Source organism: Crocodylus siamensis, chromosome 1 (genome assembly GCF_052110815.1).
Source record: "Crocodylus siamensis isolate JL-2025a chromosome 1, ASM5211081v1, whole genome shotgun sequence".
NCBI classification, from domain to species: Eukaryota; Metazoa; Chordata; order Crocodylia; family Crocodylidae; genus Crocodylus; species Crocodylus siamensis.
Genome location: NC_143395.1, coordinates 370421249 through 370436437, shown reverse-complemented (window position 1 = coordinate 370436437; position 15189 = coordinate 370421249). Strand labels below are relative to the sequence as shown.

General features: G+C 42.5%; 1 protein-coding gene across 1 annotated transcript in view; it reads right to left on the bottom strand.

The window, feature by feature from the left end:
• Nucleotides 1–939: 939 nt before the first annotated feature.
• LHFPL6 (LHFPL tetraspan subfamily member 6) overlaps nucleotides 940–15189 on the bottom strand; it is a 226232-nt gene continuing 211982 nt past the window's right edge. The window contains exon 4 of the mRNA XM_090027038.1: nucleotides 940–2094. Within this exon, the coding sequence (XP_089883164.1) occupies nucleotides 1976–2094 (119 nt within the window). The 3' untranslated portion in view covers nucleotides 940–1975. The remainder of the gene's footprint in view (nucleotides 2095–15189) is intronic.

Sequence of the window (15189 nt, the reverse complement as noted above, 5' to 3'; positions counted from 1 at the left end):
CTTGATTATGGCATCTCAGTGTTACTGTAACATAAAATAAAACTTAATAATTATATACAAATCAATCCTATGTCCTTAAACAGAATTGGAAATTAGGAGGCAGTTCAACAAACATTCAGAGGAGGAATTCTGGCATTAGTGAAGCGAAGAGCAAGCAAAATGGCCATTGACTTCGGAGACAAATTATCACCTTAAATGTCTACAGAACTGAAGCATAGTGGTACACAGCACACTGCTGCTGGAAGTTCTGGTCAAATTTTACTCTTTCTTAAAGTGGTTTAAATTTGCCATAACATTGCTGAATTCAGGGGTGCTGAAACAAGGTAAATCTAAAATCCATGAAAGCACAATTTGACTCCTTGTTGAATAAAAATCACATTACTAGTGGTCATTAAAAATCTTGTAACATTTTCCTGAGCTGCAGGATGCAAGATCTGGTGGTATAGGATAGTATCCACCTTGGATAATAATTTATAATAATAATAATAGGTTGGCATTTCTATATCAACTTTCCATTTATGGTCTTGACTTTCTAAAGGGTGAAGGTATTAATACCACTGTCATTAACTGGGGCACCAACAGGACAAGTGACTGGCCCGACATCACAGACAACGTTAGTGGTAGATCCAGAATTAGTTATCATGTGTTCAGACACTCAGTCCTGCGACTCATTCACATGATCATTTTGCCTTCCAAAATTGAATTCTGACTGTCTAAAATTAACAGCTTTACTTTTGGTTGGATCAGCTATCTCATTTTCTCTCAGGATCCTTTTGAAGGAAAAGATTGTAAACAGACTGCAAAAAAAAGCATGGGAATTAATATATATACATTAGCAGGACAAGGTACGTAACAGAGCAAACATTGTGATTGTTTGTGACTTTTTTAAAGAGGCTGTCAGAAAGGAATACATTTATCCAATGACACACACTATTCAAGTACTGATCAAAGAAAAATTTATTTACAGAAATTTTCAAATACAAACATAAAATAGCACATTTATATATATTTTTACAAAAACGAATATTGAAATAATAAACATGGTACAGCACAATAAGACAATGATGAGCTAAACATAACAGTGACAAAAAACCATGTCTGGAAGAAGTTTCCCATTAGTCTTACGTAACCAATGGTATTCTACAGTACCATGAGTGGAATTCTCAATGGACAGCAAAATGTCCATTTACTGCACTTCATAAGAGTACCATAGGCAAAGGCTACATATGCTGAGTACTATGTTGCATGTTTGTAATAATGCTGAAAATACAGAGGCATAATAAAGGTTTTATAGGGCTGAATAATCCATGAATTAAATGCTTCAGGAGAAAAGTGTACAGAGAATATACAAAATACTGATAAAGTGGCTTATTGGTCCATTTATTAGGTCTAATGTATAGCTTAAAAAGTGTTATAACATTGAATTTAAATCATCAAACAAATCAAAAAAGAGAGAAGAAACTAAGAAGAAATGCACCAAGAAAGTTTGTATTTGATTTGTTTTGTGCCATGGACATGATGAGCGCGTGTGTGTCTGTGTGTGCGTGTTTTCAGGACTGTTGTGCTGAAAGGAAACTATGGCAGATTATACCCTGCCCTCCAGCACATCACTTCCCTTTTCACCAGTCTTTCAATTAATTGGTGCATTCTAACGTTCACAATTTACTGAGAAGTGTATTCTTTGCTCCCTACAGTTATATTCTTTCAGAGTAGACCAGAAATGTACTCTGTTAAGAAAGAACTGCTCATCCCACCCGAGATTCTTGGCTTTTGGTCCATCATGCCAGCCTCCCCACCCTCCCTCTATTCACAGTATCACCCGATGTTACCTTGATACACCCACTGCCATTTCCAACTGACTGTACTGCAGTTAAGAGCTAAAGCACTGTATTCAGAAGAAGTTTGCAAGTCACTTCGGCCTCTCAAAGCTCATTTGTTCTCTAAACCGGTCTCGTTTGCCACTCATCTGTCAGCCTCAGTAAGGGTATTGTTTCTGTTTCTTGCCAGAGAAGCAGGCCAGCCAAGTACAGATTAACATAGCTGCAGCCGCTCCTCCTCCAGTGCAGTAATAAGCCCAGCCAATTTCACAGGTACCTGCCAGGAACAGATGAAAAGAAGCAATGTTATACAGGAAGAAGTCTTTGCTTTCACCACAACTATATAAAATCTTTCCTCCTGAAGCAACAAAAGAGAAATGAAAGCATTAGTAGTCAAATACAGCATATGCTGACAAGCATTTTATCCCCTGTATCGGCTTTGTGGTTTCATTCTTCACATAAGCAACTTTTCAGCCAAAGAATCATCTGGGCACATATTGCCTAACAAATTCCCTGCTACCACAGAAACCAAGGCATCAGTGCTGCCTTTAGCTTTCCTACTCTCTTCTACTGCAGGTTTTTTTCAATTTATCTGTTGCTATGGGGCTGCGGTATTTGGGAGGGGCTGGGGTGGATTATCTTGTGGACTCCTTTCAATAAATGGTTGCAGGGGACTGCATTTGCCCACATGCTTGCACTGCAGAGCCGGCCGCTTTTAAAAGCACCTCATGCTGCGGCTCATGCATTTGTATAAATGGTGAAATGTGTGTCAGCACTGAGCTTTTGAACTAAAACACATGGAAGGTGTTTTAGTTTAAAAGCGCACCACCACCATTGCCTCAGCACTGATGTGCATTTTGTCATTTATGCAAATGTATGCGATGCGGCACTGGGCGCATCAGCTTGCGTGTGGAACAGAATTGATTAATCGAGTCTGCTCCAACGCGCCAGGTTTCTGGCACGTTGGACCAGACAAATGGATGTGTATAAATGCCCAATAGAGGTGCCTTTCAGTCATCTGCTCTGACGTGTGTTTATTTTGGCAGAAGCCATTCAGAAATCAGTACTATCTATCTAGGTCCTTGCACCATGTCCATCCCTTCAGTATCTAAGTGTAGAGGATCCTCCAATTAAGTGATTAATTAGGTAATTACTCCTTTACCGAATCTTGCTCAGGTCAACTCAGCAGACCATTCCTTGACCCACGCTGGCAAAAGGACCAGTTTCTCTCTCTTCTCCACAGAACTAAATCTGAGGGCAAAACTGGGGTATTGTCAAGGGAATACAATTAACACTGGAACTTTTTCTTCTATGCATCTGCAAACAGACATGGGAGTGTCGCATCTATCCTCGATAGAACTTTGAAGCTGTGAAGAAGAGGAAAGAATTGATTTTCAAGTCCTGAACTCTGCTGCTTCTGTAATATAACCAGTAAAGCAAAGACTTTATCTGTATATTGTGGAACAATTGTGTATTTCTTGGTTTTTAGTTTTGCAATTTAATTTAATAGGAGATACACAACTAAAGCCCCCCCCCGCTATTTGTACCTACACAGACCTTGAGGCTAAGAACAGACACACAGAAAGGAATCGATCTAAGTTATGCGGTTTACTGTAAGCAATGTAGTTTAGATTGGTAGTGAAGAGAACATACTTTTTCCCTTTGGCTGAGGGGGTGCAAATCTTAGACTGGGTTCTGCCAATTTTAAACTAGTCTATGGGCATTTATACATGTGCTTACATGCTCCAGGACTGGTGGAGCGGGGGGGGAGGGGTGGGGGTGGTGGTGGAGCACTTTAATTAGAGCAGCTCTATTTAAAGGGGCCAGAGTGTCTCACGTATAAGCGTTCTCACGCTTAAAAATGGTGGCGGGGCACTTTAACGAAAGATTGCTCAACAAGCTTTAGTTAAAGTGCCCCCACCACCTTTTTTAAGCATGGGGATGCTGATACACATGATGCTGGAGTCTGCTGGACTGTGGTAATTACCACGCTCCAGCAGACTTGATTAATCAAGCCTGTTTTGACATGCTGTAGTTACAGTATGTTGGAGCAGCCTTGCTGCTCGTATATAGGTGCCCTACGTGTGCTAAACTGTTCTGTTACAAGTATAGAAAGGTTTCCAATCACTTATACCAGTAAAAGTGTAATGTCTGTACCTGGCCTGAGTGATTTCAAGGGGTTATGAATTTGTAAAAGCATCTGCCTCTGTGCATTTATGGCAGAACTCCAGTGTCTATTTCCAAAGACATTTATTCCAAGTAATTGTAAATCACATCTCTCCAACTGCTGCTGCTTGATGTCACTGTACTGAAATGGCCAAAGCTGAAATTTCTTCCTGACCCTTAATTTTTCGTCCCAGAAGCAAAACTGATACTTCTGTGAAGATACCTACACCATATTCTTTCCTCTGCTGCTAGACAAATTCGCATCACCACGGAAAGCTAGCTTTGTGCTCCTTACTTTAAAACATTGCTTCCAAAATAGCATTTATAAAAATAAGCTGAAATGCTATATTGAAAAAAATGGTCCTATCTACCACAGTTTCCATAAATGGAAATTTTTCACTTTTGGGGCTGTTTGGCTAAATACAAAAGGCATTGCCTTAAATGGCATAAAACAAACATGGTAACATTCAAAGCTGTGATCTGTGAATGACTGAACTTTCACTGCCTCTTTGCATATGAAGAGCAAATCACTCTGAGTATTTTAAGTTGTTAGTGAAGAGTTATTTAAAAAAACCCCATGAATTGCGTCATCCGACTGGACTTCTTTGGGTCCCCGTGGAATTCTAAATAAAACTGTGAGGCTGCTTTTTACTAAACTGAGAAGTAAAGCTCCTTTTAGATGTCTGTCCACCCAAAGAGGAAATATTTGATTGGAGGATTTGGTTTGCCTACCCTTCTTTTAAGAAATTAGAGAAGTAAAGCCATATTTAAACTGTCCCCTTTCACTTTCTATAATGGTTTATCAGACCAGCCTCCAAGCTTTCTTGGTTGGCAAATTGCAGTTTTCAACACAAGGGAAAACTATGTTTGACATTTAAAGCAGAGGTTGCTGGCTTTGAAAACATGTTAGAAGTGAAGCAAACAGCCCCGTTGCCTGCCAAGTCCAGAGAGAGAGAGACACTGGAGGCATGGTTTCCCTAGCCACTGCAAATCTCTCCAGGCAGCACCTGAGTGCTCTCTGTTGTTACAGACCACTGAGACCCGCTGCACGCAACTCAGGACTCAAATCTGCCTTATCCAGGAATAACTGAGAGAATTAACTTCTGCCATTATCATAATTTGTCTCAAAATTTAATTCTGTTGTAAATGGTTCACCCAAATTATATCCATGATTCAGCTGCAAGCAACCTATCCCGTGGCAGCCAAACAGGATAAATCTTCACTGGGCTGAATCTGGACATGTTTGCTGTAGGTGTGAATGCAGAGGGAGCCAATGTTGGCTGTACATGTGTGGGCTGGGAATGATGGGGTGGGATTTCTCTGTGACATGAGGAACTTGAAGGAAGCATCCCTAGTACTTCTGACACAAGGACCTTTTAGCCTGGGAAGTTATGTCTCCTGGAAATCGGGGAAAGTAAGGAAAACCAGTTCTCCCACCTCAGGACCCCAGCGCACCCCAGGGGCAATTTTTATTTAGTATGGACTGACGTAATTGAGGACCACAGTCACCATGACACAGCCATGGGCCTCCATTTTCATCACCTTCTACTTTGAGTGGCTGTTGAGGGGAGACAGGGGCTCTTCAGTCTCAAAAAGGCAGCATGAAGCTCTCTTCTGCCTTCCAAGAGGGGCAGCTGGGGCTATCCTTCATTGTAGAGTAGCAGGGACAGTAATGAGGGTCTTCCTTTGCCTCCTTGGGAGTCAGGTTAGAAGGTATCTGGCCTTAAATATTTACCCCATGTGCACATCTGTGTTTTCTTCTTTTAGTAAAAATTTCATGCTCCAAGCCAAATTAGCCAAATCAATTCCAAATTTGTGGTCATTCAAGAACCATGTGTGGCCCTACTACTGGCAAACATCCTCTACTCCAACTTGGGGCGTCAGATGTTTCCAAATCATTTGGCAGGCATCCTACATGCAGGCCCAAGCCTGGAGGTTTGGATGCCCCTGAGTTTCGCTCGCCCTCAGCCATGTGGCCGCAGGAGCAAGCTAGGGAGCAGGGCTGTAGAAAGGTAGGTGCTGTTGCAGTGAGTAGTGCTGCAGGGTGGCTCTAGCCCTGTTCCCAGGCTTCTCCTTTCCCCCTCCCACCCAAGTGAGCAGACCACGCTGCAGGAGCAGAAGCCAGGGACTTAAGTTCTGAGGAAAGTAAAAAATCCCCACTTCCCTTTCCCTCCACGCACAGAGGCACATCCCCTCTTCTCCCTCCCCTCTCCTCTCATTCTCCCTTCCCTGCCAGCCACTGCCAGTGTCTGCACCATCCTACGGGGGCGAGGGGAGCTCCTATCTCACTGCAGCACACACCCAGGACTGCAGCAGTGACAGCACTGGCAGGTGGACACATTTTCCCCCCCACACACTTGTTCCCAGCCTGCCAAGGAACACATGGGGAAAGCAGAAAAGGAAGGGAAATGTACCTGCCCACTGCTGCTCCTACTGCTGTGGCCCTGGGCTGAGCCCAGCCCCCATACAGCCCAATGGGCAGAAGCTCCCCTGACTCCCAGGTGGGGACAGCAGCAGTGGCAGCAAGTAAGGGAGGGGGGAATGAGAGGAGTGGGAGATGGGAGGGGAAGGGTTGTGTCTTTGAGCAGGGAAAGGAAGGGGTGGGGGGATTCTTGTCTTCTTCAGGACTTTAGTCTCCAGCTACTGCTCCTGAGGCATGATCAGAAGGGGGAGGAGGAAGGTATGGTCATACCCCTCCCTGGGCTCTCCCTGGATCTGCCCCTGGGGAGGGATAAAAGAGTCATGTTTGTATGTGACAAATACAAGAACAAATAGCTGCTAGATCAGTGCTGTAGAACTGCTCAAGAAATAAAGGGCACACGTTCAACCATGGACATGGCAAGCTGCGATTATTTCTCCATGCTGTGCTCTGTTTACTCACAGGAACACTGTCACACTTTAATGATACAAGGAATGGCAGGCAGTGCTGCCCTTTCAGATGCAAGTGCGAGCAGGGTTACAAGGAACAAGAAAATGGCAGATAAGAGACAGTGGGGAGAGTTGCCCTTATAGTAACAGTGACATGAAAATAAACCTGCCCATTAATTTCATCCAGCATCAGGAGCCCTGGGATCCCCTTGCTAGAACAGCATGATCTATACTTGGAAACTAGAGAATGGAGTCGTATATGGAGCTGTAAGGCTGGAAAAAACCTACGGTTGGGAGGGCTAGAATGCCAAAGGTTCCTTAATTATAGTCTTCAAAGGCAGCAATAAAATGTTTCAATTTACCTGTTGAAATGAAGGCTCCTCTACACTCTACACTACAGCAAACAGGCATGTGTAAGCTTGAAACAATGCCCTTTCGGAGGGAAAAATAGGCTTGAGTTTGTAGCATTGCTCTCTTGTGTTCTCATTTTGACAGCTATTCTAATGCATTGTACCCTAAGTAAAGATTGCTGGTTGTCAGCAACTGGGCAGTTCAGCTGCTGTTTAACTTGCAAAATAATTTTGGGTTCAACTTTTGCATTAAGATCTCTCATTTAAGTGTTGACAAAGCTTTGTAAAAGTGCAAAATATACAAAATTCAAGCAGTTAAACTTTAAGGTGAAATGGAAAGGAAACAAACCAGAAACAATTATACAGTTGAGAGAAAATCCATTTAGCTCTCTTCATTAATATTTTTATAGCAGTTAGAACTACAGCTACCATGGTAAGGACCTCATCCTGGCACTTGTTTGCAATGATGCCAATGGGACTATTTGCCTACTTAAAGTTAAGCATATGCTTAAATGCTCTGCTGGACTGGGGACTAAATTTATGCATCGTAATGCATAATGCATGCAGGCGCATGTGGTTTAGCAGGGGTTAAATCATGGCCCCCCTGGCTCCTCCTCCCTCCTCCAGCTTCTGCTTCCTGCCCTCACCCCTGTCCCTGGAGGCAGGGTGGGGTAGGGTGATATGGCACACAGGGCTCAAGTTTGGGAGGCCCGGGGTGCCAGTATATGTCCACAATTGTATCTTCAATGCATGTTCTGGAACGATGCTCTGCTTGGGTCCTACCTTTTCAGTTAAAAAACAGTTTTAACCCTCATATAAATTGTAAGATTATGGAAAATTAGGGATAGAAAGACATCTAGCCCAATCCTCTGTTCAATATAGGGTTATTCCAGACACGTGTCTGCCTAACCTGCAATTAAAAACTTCCAATGATGGCGATTCTGTACCCGCTCTAGGTAGCCTGTCCCAGTACTTAACTACCCTTGTAATGAGAAAGTTCTTTCTAATAGCTAAGGTAAATCTGCCTTTGTGCAATTTAAGGCCATTACTTCCCATGCCTCCACAGACCTCAGAAATTCGATTGCCATCCTTGTTATAATAGCCATTGTTTTTGTTTTCAAAGACGGTTATCAAATTCTCCCTCTCTCTCCTGTTTTCCAAACTAAATAAGCCCAATTCTTTCATCCTTTCCTATGTTTTAAGTTGTCTAGACCTTTAAAAATATTTGTTGCTTTCCTCTAGATCTTGTCTGATTATCTACCTCATTCAAGTGCATTGCCCAAAATGTGAAGCAGTACTCCAATTGAGGCCTCCCCCCCTCCATGCTGAATAGAGAGAAAGAATCATTTCTCATGACTTACAACACTTCAGGTAGCATGCCACAACATGCTATTACCTTTTTTTTCTACGCACATTTGACATTGGTGACTCAGGTTCAGCTTTGGATCTACTCCTTTATAACCTTTCCTAGTCTACTGGTAATGTAGTTGATGACTCCCATTTTGTAGTTGTGAATTTGATTATGTCAGTATTTACTTATCCAGTCAGTAAAGCTTTTGTCTTTTTTAAAGCAAAGGTGATAAGCAGCATAAATAGCTGGGGTTACTGACTGATTCACTGACTGGGGAATGGCACAATGCTGGCCAGCCAAGCAGTAACTTATTTTTTATTGCAATTATTAAAATTTGAACTGTCAAGATCACTTCTCAAATCACAAACATACAAGGCCAGATGGAAACTGGCCCTCATGCAGTTGAACAAAGAAAGGGAGACTTGAGTGCAAGGCATATTTCCCCATTTCTCTCTTCTCTCTAGTACAGGTTAACAGCAATTGTGCAGAGGCTTTGACAGGCAAAGTTAGGACCTTACCTTTCTAAAAAGACCAGGGAGGGGGTAAGGTCACATGGAGTCAGTGGATCCAGCTGGCAGTTGAGCAGACAGTACACTGTAACCTCTCAAGGCCCGAAGTTGGAGGCCACCAGAAGCTCTGAGAGTCTTTGTGTATAATACTTCCCAATCTGTTGGCTTGAGGTGGCACCTCCCTTTACTCTCTCCCCCATTAGTCGTTACACTGGGTGTGCACTTGTAACACAATATGGCAGTCCTTGAAAAAATAATCATAGCACATGGCTATTGATGTGCCTCAGCTATTATAGGAGTACAGAGTCCATCAGTTCAATAGCATTTACCAAAAAGTCTGCAAGCCTTTTTGGACATGAGTAAATGAATTGTCCAGTGAAAGAACAGACAAAGAGCTGAGTCACTGGTGCCACAAGACTACTTTTGGTTACAAAGCAGTTCCAGCCAAGGCAATGTGGGGAGGCAGCAGCAGCTCTAGGTCTGGCTCTAGCATTGAGTACACAGAGCAGCCCTGGCTCCCACCGTGCACCCCATGCCAGAGCTGGAGCTGTCTTAAAGTTTATTTAATAAAATAAATCAAGGAGATGCTAGTTTTATACTCAAAGTAAATCAGCAAGAAAGGAATTGGAAGGTCATCACCAGACTGCAGCGATGGTCTGGTTTACTCCAGAATGCATCTATGACTTTTCTTAATTTCTGCCATGATTTCTATGGATATGCTGTATTCCCATAACTCTGTGACTTTCTCCAAGATTTATCATGGGAAATCTGACAGGAGGTGAGTTTACTTAGGCAGTTGGGGCATTTTTACACGTGGTCCAGGAGGCATAGTGGAGGTGCTTTAATTAGCGAGCCGCGCTACAAGCTTTTTGGTCATAGCATCCCACCGCCATTTTTTCAGTGCAAGGACACTGATACATGTGACGCTAGAGTCTGCTGGAGCGTGTTAATTTCCACACTGTAGCAGACTCAATTAATCAAGTCTGCTCCGACACACTGGATTTCCAGCACATCGGAGCAGGCTCCCTGCATATGCATAAGAGCTCTTGGATCTCAACAGATCCCTGATCTACCATGGGGCTCCACAGTGATCCTATCACAGTCACAGAAATTTTGCCTGTTCTCATCTCATACGGTCGGTCCTTTAAAGGTCCATCACAAATACTCAAGAGATTCGTGGAAATACATAAGATTTTTACCTAAAGTATTCAATAAATGGAATAGATAAAAACTCTGCCATATATCTTTGAGATATGAATATGTTAAATTAATTGCAAGACCTAAAATCATATCTCAAGTCTCTTCAATTGCTTTATGGACGATCTTAAATTTGAAATGGGATAGAAGCCCAGAGAACTTGGGAAACTAATAATCTATTTTAAGTAAGATCTGCTATCTAAGACAAAGAAGCTTGAGAATTGTTGAAACTGTGGAAATAGTGCTATAAAGCGTTCTGTGGACAATACTGATTAATCCAGAAACCCAGCAATGACAACTCCTACTTACAAAACCTTGCATAGCAACTCTAATTAGCAGGTTTACATGAGTGTCCATTAGTAGGAGGGAAGGTGAAATCACTTAATCAATCAGGGTGTTAAAAATAATCAGACAATGAAATAAGGAGTGGGATGGCAGAAGATGTACAGTGACCTAATAGTATGAATGCTGTGAAATTAATGAAAAGGATAATCAGCTAATAAAGACTGGGGTGTTTCTTTTTTTCTTCATGAATGTGAGAAATATTTATGAACAGAAGGAGTCTCCTTCTTTACACAATGAACAATGGTCATGTGAAACTCACTTGCCAAAGGTAACATGAAAAGTTACAACCTGGAACTCATCCAGAAAGGAGGGAAATGCATGAAAAAAATAGCATTGTAAGTAAAAACACAGCTGAGCAAATAATTTGGAACAAAAAGGGTATGTGGAAAGCTTGCCTCTTTCTGTCCCCCCATCCCAGGGGAGCTCCAATCCACCTACTCTCCCCTTCCCCACTCTAGCAGAGGCTGGGCAAACCCCAGCCGGGAACTTCCTCCCCTCCCCTCCCCTATCCCCCCTGCTTTAATGAAGACAGCACTCTCAGTGGGGCTGGCTGCATCAGCCCAGCCCAGCTCACACACAGGGACAGACAGAAGTTAATGAAGGCACTTCACTTTGGAACACCTTCATCTGAACCCTCATTAAATGAGAGTTACTTTGTCACTTTTAAAGTGCTCTGCAGCTGTGTACTTCTGTTAGGGCATGGGTATAAAGCACTTTCAAGGGGTCGATCACGTGACAAATATCACTTCTGTCAGCACCTGTATTTCTATCATTTTTTGGAAATATTTCAATATTTTTCCCTATTTTTAATAGTACAGCTTTGCAGTAAATATTTGAAACTGAAGTTATGTCACTTAACTATGGTTCATCAAAGAAATTATCTAGCATTTCATTTCTGATCTCTAATTAAACAAATTTAACCCTCAAGTTGTTCTGACAGTGTAAAAACTGGGGCAATGTGACATTTAGAAAATGGTTGTCAATTCCTTTTCTTATTATTTATTTGTGAGCATTCATCTCACCAAAGGTTGCATTTAAATCAGAATTTCATTTTGTCAGGACCTCAAATGTATTTTGTGTATAAGCAGATCTTGCAATGATAGAAGAGAAAGTTAGCCCCATGACAATCACAAAGCTCAGTTTCCAAATACTGAATAATCTACAAAGGTCTAATTGCAAACTATCCATAGCAATAGGTTCCAGTACTCCTTGGAGCCCTTGCCATTAGTCAGCAGAGTTGCCTGATAGCAAGGTGCTCGCCCCTCTCACTTTTTTCCAACTGCTGATTCTATTAAAATAAAATTTTAACATATCCATTAGTTTAAATAGTCCAAAATTTTTAAACTATCCAATAATTCTTCCAGTAGTCCACTGATGTAATTATCAGAAGGGTTTTAAGCATTAAAGAATGGAAATGGAAGTGGTTCTTGAGGGAGTCTCTGTTAGGACTTGGCGTGACCTCTGAACATGTCTGAGGACCCATTATCCATAGCTCAGAATGTGTGTGTGATATTGCCCATTGAGCCACGCTGAATAAATAGCAAATCGTAAAAAAACGTGATCCGTTTGCAGATAATTTGTGACTGGAAAAATCAAATTTGTCAAATAGATTGCTCCTGGCATACAGTTTCAAACCCTATTATTTTAAGTGCTCCAAAGGATTATCTTAGTTTCTAAATCTTTTCATGATTGTATCTTAGCATTGGATGTCAACATGGCCAGATGTTGAAATGATTGCTACTTAATGCAAGTTAACTACCTGAGAAATCTGTTCTGTGTTCAGTGTCATTTGTTTATTTTTAGTAACGGTATTGTCTGTTTTTAAAGGTAATTTATGACAATAACTTGACGGTAATGGTAACTACCAGTTAAAGAGGTCTCTTCATATTTTAACCCTCAAAAAGCTGCATAGAGCAATTCTAAGGATGTGGACAGACAACACGTGAATCATTCCAAGAATGTCACTGATAATCCTTGACAGAAGTGTCCACACGTACACTACTAAGGGTTCCCTCATCTTTTAGGGATTGCAAACCACCATGCCTTTCAGGCGTAAGCTACTGGAGTTTCCCCAGGATTCCTCTAGAAAGCAGAAAGACCCGGACTGGGGCAACAGGTTAGAATGGAGCAGTTGCTAGGTGGTGGGAGGCTGTGTCGCATGTTCAGGATTTTTAAGAGGACTCTGTGCTCTAGACACTCCCCATGAACTCCCTTGCACTTCCAACCACTCAGGTACCTTCACTGCCAGCAGCTGAACAAAGGTGAGTGTGCAGGATGGAACCAGCGAGGCAAGGCTGCCTGCAAGAGTGCAGCACAGAGGGCAGGAACAATTAACAGTTAATGGGATAATTCATGTCACGTTGAGCATGCACTTCACACTGACAGCCGTTCTTGTCTATTAAGTGCTGATCAGCAGGGATCTGGATTTTCTCTTACTTTAAAAAATCTCTAATTTTCAGTTTTAAAAAAGTATATATATTAGTGGTATTTCATTTAAATTACGAAAAAAATTGGATTGCGGTTAGTTTTTTTTTTAACTGAAAATTGGAGATTTTTTTAAATCAGAAAAATCCAGGATCCCTCCTGATCATGCAATGGCTCTGTTTCCCACCCCCCACCCCCACTGCATCCAACAATTGGCAGGTTTCTACTGTTACCGGCACAACCACCTACCTACCATAAGAAGGGGGCCATAAAGTTCCCCCCCTCCCCCCCCCAACCCAAATAAGTTTGGGACTTCTGCCCAGTGTCCCTAGCAGGGAAGTCAAACTGACACAGGGACTTTCTGCTTCCTCACCTTACAGACTGTGGTCTCTGTAGGCAATAGATCTTTGGGCAGTAGAGTCTTGGTTGCATGCCAAAGCAACCTTCACTGCCCTGCATGGGTTTGGGGGAGAGGTGAGGAGCAGTGTAGTGTGGGATGCTTGGAGGAGTCACCAGACAAGAGGCATGAAATGTTTTGTGTCACACATAGCACTGAACCAGTTGAAGGAGGACCAGCACCTGATTTTCCTGGTGTGCTTTGGAAACATTCTAGGAAGTTTAAACCAGCCTAAGATGGCCTGCATGTCTAGACTCTTGAGGTACCTATAGATGTGTTTGTTCACTTCCTAATTAAAATGCCCCAGCGTCACCTTACCGTCCTGTGTACTAAGCCCACACACATTTCAAAATTGCTGCAGGGGCACTTTATCTAAACCTCATTGAATGAGTTTTAGATAAAGCACCCTATGGCCACTTTGAAATGCGTAGGGGCTTAATACACATGATGGTGAGCTGTTTTAATTAGAGTGGCTTTCTGGGAACTGCTCCAATTAAAATACTCCCCCCGCCCCCATCCCGAGCACACGTATAGGCAGCCCAACTTCATTTAAAATGTTCTAGATATTACATCTGTCCACACCCTAACAAGGCCCCTAGAAAAACACATTGCTTGACAGAGAAAAATGTTCATGATCTTTTGAATGTAGTTCAGATGCTTGCCTAAAACAAGGTGTGAACAACAATATGACATAAGATGATGGGGTACAACTGCAACAAATTATGAAGTCAAATATGTACCTATGTTGAAATATTAGTACCTTGCCTGTATTAATTTGTCCCCCCCATATGCAACCTTATTGCCCTCCAGACAACTGTACTGAAAGGCAATTACTGAGAGCCATCAAGGTTGCATATCTAAAGCTGTCAACTTTTACTTTCTGTGAATGGCCCACCCCCATGGAACCCTCCTGCACAGACACCCATATAAGACTCCCCAGTCTGTCACAGGACAGAGACCAGTCTAAGAGATGAGTTTTTCACTCTATACACAGCTTATCACTGCTGCTTTTAAAGGACTTGTAGAAAGCCTGCAATGGCAAAATGTGGACATGCAAAAGGAGTTATTTCAGATAAAAGGAGAGTGCGTCTTGAGACTTGTTATTCTCAAATGCACTGAAAGAAAAGGAACCTTAGTTAAACTCCTTCTGTTAAGCCTCTGTTAATATTTTCTGGTATGTTTTCCTCAAAGAGGTTAAATGAATGAGGCCAGAACACCTATGAGGGGACATGTATATGTGACTGGGGAAAGGGGAGGTCAAGATCTCAGATGCTGGTTCTAGGGTCTAGTGGTACCCTTTATCCCAAGACAGGGAATCAGACAAGAGATCTGAGCCTAGGAGGTGCCCTAGGATGGAAACAAATGTTGTCTTTCATTGCCTTCGTGCCACCAAGCAGATGTCCAAACCCATAGTCATGCTGCAAATATGATATCAATTTGTGACAAAGGTGATATCAATTTGTGCTGCTATTTAACAGCAGGTATCTGTTTACTTTATGACAGCAGAATGCTAGAAGCCTGGAGCTGCCCACGCTGTCCTGCTGTGCAAGAAAGCTGCTCCAGGGGCTTGAGGGGCCTATGCAGGAATTCCCAAGCGCACAGGACCAGGCTTCTCAAGCCTCGGGAGAACACATTGCTCATGATGTGTTTTGCCCAGTGAAGCAGATCAGCTCTGCAGGGACACATCTGGTACAGCTGATCATGAATCACTGGTACCTCCGGAGACCAGGGGCGGGGGAACAGCACCATGGTGGCAAGTGGGGAC